The sequence below is a fragment of the Colobus angolensis genome, unplaced genomic scaffold (genome assembly GCF_000951035.1).
Source record: "Colobus angolensis palliatus isolate OR3802 unplaced genomic scaffold, Cang.pa_1.0 Scaffold139, whole genome shotgun sequence".
In the NCBI taxonomy this organism is placed as follows: domain Eukaryota; kingdom Metazoa; phylum Chordata; class Mammalia; order Primates; family Cercopithecidae; genus Colobus; species Colobus angolensis.
The window spans coordinates 4,045,706-4,062,014 of NW_012114477.1; the positions used below are offsets into that span (position 1 = coordinate 4,045,706).

The following is a 16,309-nucleotide window of genomic DNA, read 5'->3' on the forward strand; positions in this document are numbered from 1 at the left end:
CAGTGTCTGGTAGAGTTCACACTCATTCAGTATTTTCTTTCGTTATTCTTGTGATATTTAATGCTGCTGTTTCTGTCCTAATGGTGACTGATCTTTCCACCCAGGGAATGGGGGAATCTCATGGTCCACGCCACAGGATGCCCACAATGCCGCGAAAAGGACGCTGCTTGCAGACAGGTAGACTGGGGGCTCTCATGGTTCTACTGTCACCTCAGATGCAGAGGGATCCCCCCAGACCCTCCTGCCCTCAGCTGCCCAGCCCTGCCCCCCATGGTCCCACCTCACCTTCCCTGCAGACGGCACCGAGGGCCCTCGGGGCTGAAGGACGATCAGATCAGGTCCCGTGCAGGTGTGCGGCCGCTGAGCCCTGTAGCGCTGCAGAAGCGTGTTCAGGACACTGGATTCGTTGACACTGATGAGAGAGGCCAGGTCCTCGGCCTGGTCCAGCTCAGGGGGGTTGGCCTGTGAAACCGTCACAAAGAGTCTCCTCTGGCCTCCTGGGCCCCCAACACACACACACACACACAGCCCTCCTTTTGAGAGCTATGTGCCAAAGACCAGAACAGAGCACAGGGACTATGCATGGGCAGTGATGAAGCCCTACGAATAAAATAGGGCCATCCCTTCTCCTTGTCCTCTGTGCAACCTATGAGGCAACCCCTCTTTGCTGTGGTCCTGCACTCGGTGCACCATGAGGGCAGACGCTCCCAAGGCAGACTTGACAAAATTCAAAGCACTTTCTGAATCTCAAACACCACAAAAAGACAGGTGATGCTCCAGTGTGTGCCAGCATTCACTGCCATTTCCTTCTCTTCTGGGTCTTATGGAGAAGCTGTCAATATGCTCCGTGATACCCAGGAGAGGAGGCCAATGGCCAAACCGCCTTACTGGTCTCATAGCCCATCGTGCACTGATTCCTAGGAAACCATCCAAACCCTTAGAAGCAAGGGGTGTGTGAAGCTGCTTCTTGAAACATCTATTCTAAGAGGCGTCCTATCATTCTCTCTAGCTTCAGGGAGTTTTCTGAACCTAGTAGTCTTGGGTTTGGGCCAAGCTTGAGCCCTCTCATGGATCAGCCTTTCTTGCAAGGCCACTGGGCCTTTGTAAACGCCCAACGTGGGAGAGGAAGCCTGAGGTGGGCAGAGGAGGAGCAGAAAGGAATGCAAATGAGCAAGGAGGAAAACTCCTTCTAAATTATCAGGCTGTGAGGAGGTGGAAAGGGCATGATAGAACCTTTTTTTTCTATCATTACACTGTAATTTGTCCTCAAAAGGATTTATGGTGCACAACAAAAAATGTATTCAAAACAATTTAAAGAGCAAAGCTGAAAGAAAGTTTGATGCCAAAATATAGGCCATTGGAACCTATGCTGTGGTTAAGGGCAAGCAGCAAATTTGGCTCTGAGTTCCCTGGCAGCCAGAGTGAAAACAGAAACATGCTCTGTAGTATGATTTGCAATATGTATAAAATTAAAAGCAGTCATTTTTTTGGGTCCATCAGAAGAACTCCCAGTTCCAAGACCTGACAAACATATCCCTTGATGTGTCCTCATTCAGAGAAACTACAGGAAAGGGTGAATGACCCCCTAACAGTATCCCTCCAGCAAAGCAATGAGTTCAGTGGGGTTCTTTGCTATAACTCCTTACAGGGCATCAAGCCAAAATGGTATTTGTAGTCAGGTACAAGGAAACCTCTTGCAGGGCTGGGGAAAGAGGGTATGGAGCTGGGGGGTAGCGGGACAGGGGACTCACCCGATGGACATGCTCCTCATCCACCTCAGTGATACTTTTGTCAGCATCAATGCAAAGTCTCACCCTTCCTGCCGGCAGGTCTGCTGTTCCCTCATCTGGCTTTAGCACCGTAGCTGGTTGGACATCCCAGAGAGAGAAGGGGAAAGGGGAGGAGATGGGAGGGGAAGAGGGGAAAGAGGCAAGGGCAGGAGATAAGAGAGGCTCTAAGCTGGGCCAGCAAGCTTGGGAGGAGGCTTGGGACAGGTCAGAAAGAGGCTACATCTTCTCCATTTGGGGTCTATTCACTTGGAGCTTTCTGAGTTGTGACCCCAAATCCTTTAAGGTCAGGCTCAGTCTGACTCACCTTAGGCTTTTACCAGCTGTCACAGTGCCAGGCACAGAGTAGGCACCCAGACAGTTGGGTACACTGACCTATCTCATACACAGACCTGGAATGGCAGATGATGGCATACAAACTGCCATTTCCCCCTCCAGTGCCCATGGCAGACATCACTAATCAACCACTCTTCCCAGCCATGTTCAGACTGGGACTCCAAATCACTTCTCAGTAGAGTGCAGTGATCAGCCACAACCAATCGACAAAAGTAGACTTATGAGATCAAATCTATTGGGCCACTTGTACCTGACTCTGGGTTCCTTCAAGAACACCATGGAAAGCAAGCATGCGTGTTGCATTAATGGGTTTCAGTAAGTAAATAACTCATTGTCAAGACACAAATGCCTTTGAAAGACAGTCTCCACTGCTCCTCTCCCCTCCTGACGCTCAAAGTGTAATCAGGACCTAGAACATATGGCTGGCAGCAGTAGGGGGCACAAGAGAAGACTCAGACCCTCCAAAGGTGCCAACACCCCTACTTACCAAGAGTAAATCCGTCCTTCTGAGCCAGCCAGACTTTCTCTGCCTCATACCATCTGTCCTCAGGAGCCTGAGAACCAAGATCACATAAATTAAACCAGCAAATGGCACCACTGCCCACCTTCCACCTTCCACAGGGGTTTCCACAGTGTGGTCTGGGGCCATCCAAATCAGAATCTCCTGGGGGAGAACGGGAGAGGGAGTGTGCTTATTTAATGCAGATTCCCGTTGGAACCCAGGAAGCGGAGTTTGCAGTGAGTAGAGATCACACCACCGCACCCTAGCCTGGGTGACAGAGCAAGACTCCATCTCAAATAAATAAATAAATAAATGCAGATTCCTGGGCACCACTCCTGGTCTTTGTAAAGAGACTCCATGGCTAGCCCCGGGAATCTGCATTTTTCACAATCTGCTTTTATGCCATTCCAAGTTTGAAAGCTGTGGTGTGACATCATAAGCAAGCTCTACCATGTCAGCCATGAGGAGACACCTCACGTTTTGGGGACCTTCCCTCACTCCGTGGGGAATTCCACTCCAGGGCAGGTGCAATGGAAACTTCAAGACTTCTGCTCATGAAGGAAGTGCTCGTCCCCTCCTCTGGGTGCCTCGCAGTTCCAGCCGCCCCTCTCCAATTCCCTGCCCACCGCCCGTCCACCCCTTGCCCATCCCTGGGGGCAGATCTTTCCCATCCCTCCATCTCTGAGGGGGCCCTGTCTCCCCCTCCCCGCTCCCAGGGCCGCAGCCCCCTCACCTGCTGTGAGTTTCTGCTCTGGCCTCCTTTGCCCACCTCCTGGGGGGCCGGCCCATCTTGGTTCTCCTTCTGTATCCCAGGCCTTTCCACATCCTTCTCCAGAGCAGGCTGGCTGGGTCCTTCCAGCTCTGTCTCCAGGTCACCAGACCCAACATCTTCTCTTGAGCAGGGCCCCTCTGCTTCCTGACCACTTCTTCCTGACCAGCCTCCCTTCCCAGCGGCCACTGGTGACTCCACCATCGTGCTCACCTCCTTTGGGGCTTCACAGCCCTTCTCCGTCTGACTCCGAGCTTCGCCTGCCTTCCCGGACTTACCCTGGGGTTGCCCTATCTTTTCCTTCTTATCCCAGGACTCACCTGCCTTCCCAGTCATGCTCCGAAGCTCACCTGCTTTCTCCTGCATTCTCAGATCGTCCCCCAACTCACCCTGCATTTGGCTTTTCTTCTCTGTCTGGGTTTGAGGCTCACCTGTCTTCTCTGCCTTACTTAAGAGCACCCCTTCTTTGTCCTTCTTATTCTGGGGACCATCCCACTTACTCCTTCTTCCCAGGAAACCTCCCCACTTTCTCCCAGGGATTTGGGGCCCTCTGTGCTTCCCTTCACTCCCTACGTTCTTAGAGATATTCTCCTTTTCCACCGGGCTTGTGGGCTCCCCTCCCTCTTTCTCTGCTTTCCCTGGTTGCACCCCCTCGCTGGGCCCTTGGGCTTGGGGCCTGGTCCCCTGCCTGTCTTTGCCCTGGGGCTCAGCCTCTTTCAGCTCTTTGGTTTTGGGGGTCCCATGCCCCTTCCCCACTATGCTTTGACCCTTCTCGCCTTTTTTCAGTGCCACAGTTCCTTGGCCTGCGTCCCCAAGACCCCCAGTCCGGGTCTTCTCAGCTTTCGGGGCCAAGATCTCAGTGCTGGCCTGGGGGCCACAAGGAGCCCTAGAGGTCTCCCCTTTCTTTTCCTTTCCAGTATCTGTGACTGGGGGAGGGGTCTTGCAAGGGGACGTGTCATGGGGATGAGTCCTCTCTGGCTTGGCTGAGTCCAGGTCCAGCTTGGCCACCATCAACAACACATCACCCCTCCTCATGCCCCTCTTGAAGGGGAGGATCTTTTTGGCTGGTGTTGCAGTGGAGCCCAGTTCCTGGGCCTTCTCACCATTGATGCTGGTCATCCGCTCAGGGTCGGGGCTGCCGGCCCCCTCGCTCTCCTTGCTCAGAATGTCTGAGCTCCCAGGAGAGCTTGACTGGTTGTCCTGAGAGATCTGCTGGCTTCCAGATCTGGTGCCACTGCTGGACTTGCTGTTGGGTTCGCTGATGGAAATTTCTGGGGTCTAGGAGAGAGAACACAACCGTGCCTACATAGCTGCTTGCTGACCTGACAGCGTTGCCATTCACTCACGCATATTGATTCATTTCGTTGTTCACTTCTCCATTGATCCTTCCACAGATGCTCGAGCACCTCCAAATTCAACAGGCATGGCCAAGCCTAGCACCCTTGACCTTGGCCGAGCCCCTCAAAGTTAAGTGGAGTGGAAGGAGTGGACTTTGGAGCCCAACAGAACCAAGCTCAACTCCTGACTCTGACACTATATAGCTGTGTGACCTTAGCTAAATGACTTCTCCTCTCTGAGTCTGTTTTTTAATCAATAAAATGAGGATGATAAAAGCCCACCTTGCAGGTTAGGTGTGAGAATGTGTGACAATATGTAGAAACTGAGCCCAGCACATAGTGTGTTCTCAATAACAGCAGCTACTGCTACTGCTGTTGTTATTTCCGTGTGGACTCTTCCTGGGCCAGTAGCGGATCCAGGAAAGGACTCAGGGCCTGTCATTAGAAGACCTGTTTTCATCTTGCCTCTAACACTCTCCAGCAAGGCTTCCTCTCTATCTCTATCTGGGCTACCATCTCTCCTCTCTGGGCTTTGGGTTTCCCCAGTGCAGGCAAATACCACCTGACCATTCAGATCTTTTATAGGATGAGATGTGGAAATGCACTTTTGAGATCACAGAGAGAGGAACAGACTGAGCTGCTGCTACTTCCACTGCCCTGGTCCCCATATCACACTTCCCATACCAGCTGAGGGCTCTGGTTTCTGCCCCTGGAGTCCCCCACTCTTGCCTGACCTAGACACTGGTGGCTGCATAACACCCAAGGGGTTTCCACTGCCTGCTCCCTTCCCAGGCCTTTTTACTGCCTTGTGATTTTAGCTTTGCACAGAGCTTCATCCTCAAACCAGCCTGGCTGTGGCCTGAAGAGCTCACAGGTCCAGCTGTGCCTCCATCTCTGCAGAAAAAGACCTCAACCTCATAAGCAAGTTCCACCCTCATGTCTCGCTTCACCACCAACCCTAGCCTGGGTTCTTCCATCCTGGACAATGCTAGCACAGCCTCACAGACACCCGTGCCTGGGAATCTGGGATTCTCCCCCTCCTCTTGCATTCAAACCAGTGCCAGGAGCATGTTGATTCCACCCTGCCAAGCTTCACATCTGTGTCTCTTTTTCCAAACCCATGTCTGCTATCCCTCACCTGGGCCATTGCCACAGCCTGTGAACTGCTGTCCCTTCAATTTGCTGCCAGCCATTTTAAACCAGATCAAAAGATTTGGGTAGCTGCCCACAGCCTATAGGAAAATCATTTGGCACCACCATTGGTCTTTCAAATTCCTCAACAAGGAACCCCAGCCTCCCATCTGACCATATTTATTGTCCCTACTCGTTCCCATGCATGAACTGTACTGGTCACCTTCTCCCACCTGACTCTCCCCTGCTTCCAGGCTGTTGCCTATGCTGAGCTTGCTGCCCAGAGTGCCCTTTCCCCTCTTCACTTGTCCATGGTCTACTCATCTTCTATACCCAGCTCAAATATCTCCTGTAGCTCCTCTCTACACATCTTTGCCTGAAGACCTCAATCAGAAATTGTTCCAAGCTTGCACAAAGTCCCAGAGCACTATGCTAGTACACCAGTCACAGTGAGGCCACCTTCTGCGTTCCATTCTGGCTTTTATCTGTGTCTCTCTCCTGTTTTAGGTGGCCGATGCCACAGCAAAGTCTCTGTTTTCATCTTTGTAATAATGACGATAATAATATCTATCATTTATATCTTCCTTGCAATGAGCCCTGTATCACCATCATGCATTCTCCTATTTAATCCTCCTAAGGAACAACTGGAGTAGATTCTGAACTTCTCCCCATTCTACAAGCACAGAAGCAAATGCAAAGATGTAAGGAGACCCGGCTACAAAGACGCAATGTAAAACCAGTTCTCTCTGACTCCAAAGCCAGTGCCTTTAACTGCTGCATATTACACGCCCTTCCTTGTCTCTCTAGGGCTCTCTGGAATCTCCTGGGGCACTTTAAAAAACCTTAATGCCTTGGCCTTATTCCCAGAGACTCTGATTTAGTCTGTCTGGGTTGTGACTCCCCGGGTGATTACGAGGTACAGCTGGAGCTCAGCATCACGACTCTGGGGCCCATGGCCGAGTAGCTCCTCCTGACCTTCTGGGGGAAGGCAGGACATAGCCTTGGAAGGGGGATTGACTGCACTTGGCAAATCTCACCACTGTCTACACCATATTGAAAAGTGAGTCAGTGCCTTATTTTTAACCAACCACCACAGAGGAGACAGTAACGTGGGGTGGGCCAAACAAGATATCTAGTGCCAGCCTCCTCCCACCCCACCCTCATATGCCCATGAATTCTCTTCCTTTGGATCTTCAAAGTCATCAAAGTCTTTGGTCACCCCACCCTGCCACCCTTCTTAGCATATAGAGGAAACAGCACCTCTAGAATCACTGGCGCCAATAGGAAACTAAAGCACATTTTTATAGATGAGTAAACTGAGGCCAATAAAGGGGAAGGGGTTTAGCCAGGACCACAAAAAGTGGCAAGGCCAGAGCTGGAATCTAGGTCTCCTTGACATTCAATATGGGCTACTTTCCACTCCGGTGTTATTCCAGCCTCTCCCTCTTCCTCACCGGCTGGGTAGCCTTAGGAGAACCGGGTCACCTCCCCAAACCTTGTTTTCCATTCCTGCAAAATGGGATGGATTCTGATGGCTTCTTGCAAGGATTAGATGAGGATCAAATGAAACAGTTGTGCTGGGACAAGGCAAGAGAGTACAGAGTTATTTACTGATTGGGACAAGAAAGTTAAATTGGCAGGAACCAGCCAGAGCTTGCTGCCTTGTGGAAACATGTCCTGAGGCTCCCTTGCTCCAGCCCCAGGAATATCTTGGCCCATGGTCCAGCCACCTGCTGTGGGCTGAGGCTCAGCGCCATCCTGCATCTTGGCTGTGAATCTCCATCCAGGCACAGCAGCGACTGTTTGTCCCCATCCATGGCTTAGCTCTGCCTCTTTACTTGCTCCCAGTGACACCAGCACTGCTGGTGTCAATCTCACGGAGCCCTTTCCCCACAGGTCTCTGTGGCACCACCCCGGCCACCTCACTCACCAGACTGGTCCTTTTCCAGGCATATTGTGAGAGAAGTGAACACACAGGCTCCCCTCCTTGCTCTGCCTCTATCTGGTCTTATGACCTTGGGAAAATCACTTGACCTCTTTTGAACTCAGTCTCCACCTGTGATAAATGGGTAGAATCCCATCCACCTGCATTGCTGCACGGGGTATCAAATGAGCCCATGAGCAGTACAGAAGCATTGTCTGGTGATAAACAGCACACAGTAACATTTCATCATAACCTAACAACAGCCTGCTGGGGTCAGCTTTGGCCCCCACTTATGCCTTAGGTCAGGCAAGAGTGGGAACAGAGCCTGTCCTCCCTGTCAACCTCCCCAAAAAAGACTTGGCTGAGGTATTTCAGCAGCTGCTGCTGTTCAGCTGCTGGAGGACCTCTCTAATGCATCGAAGTCATTCACTGGACAGGTGCAGGCACATGTGGGACTAGCCGGGCAAACCAAAGCTGAAGGGAAGGGGAAGGAAGAGCCAGGATGGGTCACTGGGCTCAAGCCAACATCAGGCCCTGAGGCCACCAGACCTCTCAGCCCAGGCATTGCAGCATTCATCCTGTCCGAAGGGGGCACTGGAGAAGCATAAAGAGATGCCCTTTCTGCCTAACACAGGGATACTCCCAAGATGCATTGCACTCCAAGCCTGCCTCTCTCATGGTCTGCCTTGTCATCCTGCCCAGGTTCCAAGGCTAAAGAGGATGGGACAGAAATAGCACTGGCCACCACCAGGGACAAGTTTACAAATCCTTAAAGCGTAGGGGCCACATTGTATTCAACTACTGCTTCAACCCAGCAGCGCTATTCAGAATAGCTAAGGATTTTTAGTGGACATCAACCAATCAGGAGGGACACCAGCAGGAAGAAGGTACTGAGGTTCCTACCTGTGCCAAGCATTAACCCTGTAATTATTGGATTGTAGCCATTCCAAGGGACTCAGGAGAGGGATCTGGGTAAACACAGCAGCTGGAGGGCACTTGGGGGCCCAAGGGTTTCAACCACTTACCACCTGGTATGAAGGATTCAATATTGTAACAATCAGTGCAACTACACCAGTTAGTACCAACTCAATAGCTTTCTGCTTAAAGTGAACCAACTATACATCTTAGCCAGCATCTAGGTTTCCTTTTCTATAAAAATAGTGGTCAAGTAGGCTGGGCGCGGTGGCTCACGCCTGTAATCCCAGCACTTTGGGAGGCTGAGGCGGGCGGATCACGAGATCAGGAGATCGAGACCATCCTAGCGAACACGGTGAAACCCCGTCTCTACTAAAAATACACACACACAAAAAAATTAGCCAGGCGTGGTGGCGGGCCTGTAATCCCAGCTACTCGGGAAGCTGAGGCAGGAGAATGGCATGAACCTGGGGGGTGGAGCTTGTAGTGAGCGGACATCCACTGCACTCCAGCCTGGGCGACAGAGCGAGACTCCATACTTAAGGAATTCCTAGTCAAATAAGTCATATAATCAAATAAGTACTATGCCAACCAACCACAATTAAGACAGGCATAGAAAGTGTAGCAGGATTCAGAGAAGGAAGACAATGGAAGAACTTTCCAGAGATGTGCTATTTGAGCTGGGTTTTGAAGGGTACACAAGAGCTCAATAGATCAAGTTAAATAAACGACATTCCTCAAAGCCAGGATAGCAAGAGCAAAGGCAGGACGACAAATGACTCAGAGCAAGCTCACAAGACAGAATGATGAGAATGGAAACGCCTCTGGTCCCCCTTCTTAGGAACCACTTACCTCTCGATCCGGAGCGGCGAGAGCTAACTGTTTCCTCTGTCTCGCTTCCTTGGCCTCTTTTTCAGTCTCCCGGACCAGTTGCTTAATGAAGCCCCCTGGGATGACAGAGAAAAGGGGAGGGGGCGAGGACGGTGGAGGGCTCTTGTCCTCTTCCCGAATCTGTTTTGCAGAAGCAAGGAGAGAGAGAGCTCAGTGAGTCAACCAGCAGCAGCAAGCTGCCCTTCAAGAAGTTTGCGATGGAGCCTGGGAGGGGGCGGAGGAGGACATACTTGACCAAGCCCATGTATGAGAAGCCACAGCCAAGCAGGTGAGGCCCAGCAGGACTCAGGGAGGTCCCTGAGACGGTGCATGAAAATGGAACGCAGGGGCAGCCCGGAATTATGCGGGTCAATGTGATTTCTGCCTGGATCCCGCCTCCTTGTGATACGGACAGTCACTTGCATGGTCAAGGCTGCTGGTTCCCTTCCTTGCCACGGGACATGCCCATTTCTAGGAGGACCTGCTCTGAAAGGAGGTTTCCCGGTTTCCAGAAAGGGCTGGATGGCAGGGAATCATCCACACTCTCCTGGTCCCCCTCAGCTTATAGTTAACATAACAGATGAACCAATTAATCACTTACTGTGCGCCAGGAACATGGTAAGATAGGGAAGCGCTTATAGCCATGATGTATATAAGGATCTGACTCTGTGGCTCCAACCCACTCAACTGACACAGTGCTGTGACTTCCTGATGGTCCTTAAACCAGGACTCGGCCAGCCAGGGGCTCTCTAACACTGGGTCCTAGAACAGGCAGGTTGGACCCTGATATTTTACCCCCACAGAAATATGGCCTAGGCCAGCACTAGCTGGACTTGTGGTACAGCTGAGACCCCTCTGTTGGCCATAGCAACTTGGAGGCTGAGTCATGGGACCGGCTGTGGGCGACTGAAGTATGTCTTTAGCCTGCATCAGTGACAGCACATGAGAAGAAAAAAAAAGTCACCAGTACTTTATATGGAAGAGCTCCATACTGGTTTAAAATAGCCTCCTTATCAAGAACCTCTGTGCATGTGTGGTAAAGACTTGCTGTCTGCAGCCCAACTGATAAGGGAGGAATTCAAAGGAGATAGGAAAGGCCGGCAGACAAGGCCATGGGATAAAGCTGGTGGATGCAGACCTCTGCCCAGGGACAGAGAAGCAAGGGCAGCACTGCAGGGCCCACATCAACATCATTTCCCTTCTTTCCTCTCTGATCTGGGACTGAAGACACTTCATAAGTGAGAGACAGTCTTTTTTTTTGAGACGGAGTCTTGCACTGTCACCCGGGCTGTACTGCAATAGCGTGATCTCGGCTCACTGCAACCTCTGTCTCCTGGGTTCATGTGATTCTCCTGCCTCAGCCTCCTGAGTAGCTGGGATTACAGGCACACACCACCACACCTGGTTAATTTTTTGTATTTTTAGTAGAGACGTGGTTTACTATGTTGTCCAGACTGGTCTCGAACTCCTGACCTCGTGATCTGCCCACCTCGGCCTCCCAAAGTGCTGGATTACAGGCGTGAGCCACCGCACCTGGCCAAGAGACAGTCTTAAGGCACACTCAGCAGGTGTCTTAAGACACACTCTGCAGCTTCCAACACCACTTTGGATCAGGCTGGGAGAGGCAGGGGCAGGCAGGAGGCAGCCAGAAAGTAGCTTCTCACCCTCCCACCTGCAATTCATCAGATCACATGCACAAGGTGGAGTGAGGGTGCAGGAGGTAACAGGCATCTTAGAAAGAGGCAGCCCTTCGTAGCATATCATGAAAAGTACAAAAGGGGAATAAGTAGAGCCCGTTTCCAGTTCTCTGTGGTGCCTGAAGGCAGGGACCACAGAAACCCACCCCTACAGCATAAACCTGGCAGCTGACAGCCCTGCCTCTGCCCCCCATGTGCCCTTCCTCCCACCCAAACTCCAGTGCTCATCAGAACTGCCATGAGGATTGAGCTGGGACAGCTGGTCCACCCCCCATTTCCCCACCACCACCTGAGGAACTGGAAATGACCAGGCAGCCCTGGGGGGAGTCAAGGGTATGGCCATCAGTGTCCAGCTGGGTTGGAAAGGCCAAGACTAGCAGAGCTGGCTGGGAGAAGGTTGAAGGTGGGACTGCACATGCTACAAGGAGGGCTGGACATCAGACTCCCCACTCAAGGTGGGAAAGGTTGGACTTGTCTCCCGAGGGTCGAGTCAGTCCCTGCGGATGGCTGCAGCTCCAGCCATGAGTGTCACTTTCCTTCTGCTCCCACAGGGCGAGGCGTGATGAGATGGCCATGCTGAGGCAGTGCCAGGGCCGTGAGATGACGAGATGAGATGGAGCTCCCTGCCAGACAGCACGGAATGAGGCGTTACAGACACACACAGCACATGAGATGGATAGAAACAGAACTGACACACAGGGACACAGTGGGGAGAGAAGGGAGAGACAGGTTAGCTCATGGGCACAGCCCTACTCCCACCCCACCAACACCATAAACCAAGACCCCATAGGGGAATGGGCACAGTCAGGTATAGGCCCTGTCAGCTACCCCTGCACGGAGGATGGTCAGGCAGGACAACTCAGGCCACAGAGTGAACAATGCCCTGAAATATTCTTCCTCTTGGCCCCACACATTTATTGAGATATAACATACAATCAAAAAAATATATGATCATAAGGTATAACTCAGTGGCTCTTACAGAAAGAATACACCAATATAACTACACCCTGATCACGATTTTAAAGTTATAATTTTATTTATAAGAAGTTCAAGAACAGGCAAATCTAATCTATGGTAAAGGAGGTCAGAGGAGCTTTTGGTTGAAAAGAAGCATGAGGGAACTTTCTGGGGTTCAGGAAATGCCTTGTATCTTGATCTGAGGGATGACTGCACAAGTGTATCATATGCAAAACTTCACCCAGCTGTACAATTAAGATTGGACGTTTTACTGTATGTAAATCACATCTCAGTTCAAAAAGTGAACAGAGACCTAGAACTTCCCTCATGCTCCCTTCTGGTCATTATTTCCTCAAGGGAAACCACTATTCTTGTTTATTTTTCGTTTTGTTTTGTTTTGTTTTTGAGATGGAGCCTTGCTCTGTTGCCCTGGAATGCAGTGGCATAATCTCGGCTCACTGCAACCTCCACCTCCCCAGTTCAAGCAATTCTCCTGCCTTAGCCACCGGATTAGCTGGGATTACAGGTGTATGCCACCACACCCAGCTAATTTTTTGTATTTTTGGTACAGACAGGTTTTCATCAGACAGGTTTTCAGACTGATCTCGAACTCCTGACCTCGCGATCCGCCCCTCCTCGGCCTCCCAAAGTGCTAGGATTACAGGCGTGAGCCACCGCACCTGGCCGGGAAACCACTATTCTTACTTCTAACACCATGAATCATGGGGTTTTCTTTCTGGAGGGAGTCCTTGGTAACATCGTTGGGAGATGAGGTGAGGGCAGGAAACCGTAGCTCTCCATCTGTCCCACGCTTGAAGAAATAATTTGTCATCATATTGAGAGCCTTAGAAAATTTTCATAACTTTTGACCTAGAAAGCCCTTTTCTGGGAAACAAGTTTGAGGAAGTAATCCTAAACCAGAACATTTCATCACCGTGCTGACTGTAGCATTGAAAGAGCAGACACGATGTCCAATAACTAGAGAATGTCAAATAGAGTACATCCAATTCGCAGTAACAGTATGAATCCATCAAACAGAGTGTTTAGCAAGCATTGTTTTTACTTGCCCTATCTCCATATTATTAATGTATTTCCTTGTTTATTTACACCTGTTACTTCCCAGCCAAAGTTACAACTTTTCTTTCTTTGTTTTTATTATACTTTAAAGTCTGGGGTACATGTGTAGAACATGCAGGTTTGTTCCATAGGTATCCACGTGCCATGGTGGTTTGCTGCATCCATCAACCCATTATTGACATTAGGTATTTCTCCTAATGCTGTCCCTCCCCTAGTCCCCCACCCCTCCACAGGCCACGGTGTCTGACGTTCCCCTCCCTGTATCCACAGGCCACGGTGTCTGACGTTCCCCTCCCTGTATCCATGTGTTCTCATTGTTCAACTCCTACTTATGCGTGAGAACATGTGGTGTTTGGTTTTCTGTTCCTCTGTTAGTTTGCTGAGAATGACGGTTTCCCGCTTCATCCACGTCCCTGCAAAGGACATGACTTCATTCTCTTTTATGGCTGCATAGTATTCCATGGTGTACCTGTGCCACATTTTCTTTATCTAGTCTATCATTGATGGGCATATGGGTTCGTTCCAAGTCTTTGCTATTGTGAATAGTGCTGCAATAAACATACATGTGCATATGTCTTTATAGTAGAATGCTGTATAATCCTTTGGGTATTTGTTTTTAAACAGCTATATTGGGGTATAATTTGTATGTCATAAGATTCATCCCTTGTAAGTTTCAACTTGATGATTTTTAATAAATTTACAGAGTTGTGCAATTGTCACCACAATCTAACTTTAGAAATTCTTATCACTCCTGCTGGGCGCAGCAGCTCACACCTGTAATCCCAGCACTTTGGGAGGCCAAGGCCGGCGGATCACAAGGTCAGGAGATCTAGACCATCCTGGTTAACACGGTGAAACCCCGTCTCTACTAAAAATCCAAAAAAATTAGCCGGGAGTGGTGGCAGGTGCCTGTAGTCCCAGCTACTCAGGAGGCTGAGGCAGGAGAGTGGCGTGAACCTGGGAGGCGGAGCTTGCAATGAGTCCAGATCGCGCCACTGCACTCCAGCCTGGGCGACAGAGCGAGACTCCATCTCAAAAAAAAAAAAAAAAAAAAAGAAAAGAAATTCTCATCACCCCCCAAAAAAACTCTTCTCTTCATGCCCATTTACTGTCACTAGTTGTTCCCTCCCTCAGCCCCAGGCAAGCACAAATCTACTCTCTGTCTCTGTCTCTATAAACTTGCCCTTTTTGGACATTCGCTATAATGGAATCGTAAAGTACTTGGTCATTTACCTCTGACCCCTTTCACTTTGCGTAATGTTTTTGACATTCATCCATGTTCCTGTGTGTCAGCCCCTCATTACTTTCTGTTGCTCAATTGCATTCCTGTTGCATGGTTAGACTGGTTTTTGCTTTTTTTTTTTTTCTTCTTAATCCATGTAACAGGTGATGAGCAGTTAGACTGTTTCCACTTTAGGGGCACTATGAATAATGTTGCTACAAAGCCATGTAGCTTCCTCTGAGTGAAATTGCTGGGTAGTATGATAACTTTATGTTTAATTTTTTTTTTAAAGAAACTTTCCTGCCAGAAAGGTGGCTCACATCTGTAATCCCAACCCTTTGGGAGGCCGAGGCGGGTGGATCCCCTGAGGTCAGGAGTTCGAGACCAGCCTGGCCAACATGGCGAAACCCTGTCTCTACTAAAAATACAAATATTAGCTGGGCGTGGTGGCGGGAACCTGTAATCCCAGCTACTTGGAATGCTGAGGTAGGATAATTGCTTGAATCTGGGAGGCGGAGGTTGCAGTGAGCCAAGATGGTGCCACTGCACTCCAGCCTGGGCAATGGAGTGAGACTTGGTCTCAAAAACAAACAAACGAGCAAACATAAAACAACATAGAAACTTTCCAACTATTTTCCAAAGTGACTATATCCTTGTCCACATCCCCACCCCTGCAGTGTATGAGAGTTGTTTGGGAAACATTTGCAGAAACATTGGAAGGTGCTTGTCTCAGCTTGTAAAGTGAGTAAGATTGAGTACAATGTTGCACACACCAAAGCTGTCCAAAATGAACAACAAAAGGCTTCCTGTAGAAAATCAAGTGGGAGGAAATATACCAAGGTCTTAGTAGAAGTGGTCTTTAGTGGAAGAATGTGTCTCTTCGGCCTTTGGCTTTTCTCACTTCTAGCCCTGGTTGGCCGAGCCTTCTGAGCAACGCTTCACTGACCCCACCTAAGAGACACCCACCCCCCATCCCAGCTGTCAGAGCAACTGCTCACCAGCAGTTTTTGTTTTCGTTTTTGTTTTTGAAATGGAGTCTTGCTCTGTTGCCCAGGCTGGAGTGCAATGGTGCAGTCTTGGCTCACTGCAACCTCCGCCTCCTGAGTTCAACCAATTCTCCTGCCTCAGCCTCCTGAGTAGCTGGAAATTGGGATTACAGGCACATGCCACCATGGCCGGCTAATTTTTGTATTTTCAGTAGAGACGGGGTTTTGCCTTGTTGACCAGGCTGGTCTTGAACTCCTGGTCTCAAGTGATCCACCTGCCTCGGCCTCCCAAAGTGTTGGGATTACAGGCGTGAGCCACTGCACCCAGCCAACAATAATATATTGTTTCAAATAGATAGCAGGAGGACATGGAATGTTCCCAGTACAGAGAAGTGGTACATTTTTGAGATGACGAGATGAAGGCTGCTTAGGCAGCTTCACATCCTGGAAGCTGGTGAGCCCAAGAGCTGCCTGGGCCCCGCTGCTGTGCTGAAGTCACCATTCATCATCTTCTGAGAGTCCCTGGTGAACATCTCTTTCTGACTCTGCATTCAGCAAAGCCCAATTCATAACTTAATGTCAGCGATGGGAGTGTTTACGCCACAGAAATTGGCCAATGCTACAAATCAGGGCTTTTATTCTGGGAGCCGGCCATTCCACGTCTATCAGCATGTCACTAGCTGAGACCTCAGCATGCCTACACAGTCCTGTAAGAAGGAAATCTCAGGATCCAAAGATCCAAGAAGGAACATTTCGGCTCTAATGAGATCACATGCCCAATGGGAGGTCACAGAAACAC

The 16,309-nt window shown here is 50.1% G+C and overlaps 1 protein-coding gene across 1 annotated transcript in view; it reads right to left on the reverse strand.

The window, feature by feature from the left end:
• Nucleotides 1–11,843, reverse strand: part of MYO18B (myosin XVIIIB) — a 289,839-nt gene extending 277,996 nt beyond the window's left edge. The window contains exons 1-6 of the mRNA XM_011934846.1: nucleotides 11,807–11,843; nucleotides 9,554–9,714; nucleotides 3,359–4,672; nucleotides 2,611–2,677; nucleotides 1,752–1,864; nucleotides 286–462 (exon numbers count right to left, since the gene is read on the reverse strand). Coding sequence (XP_011790236.1) covers nucleotides 286–462; nucleotides 1,752–1,864; nucleotides 2,611–2,677; nucleotides 3,359–4,672; nucleotides 9,554–9,714; nucleotides 11,807–11,843 — 1,869 coding nt within the window. The remainder of the gene's footprint in view (nucleotides 1–285; nucleotides 463–1,751; nucleotides 1,865–2,610; nucleotides 2,678–3,358; nucleotides 4,673–9,553; nucleotides 9,715–11,806) is intronic.
• Nucleotides 11,844–16,309: the final 4,466 nt, after the last annotated feature.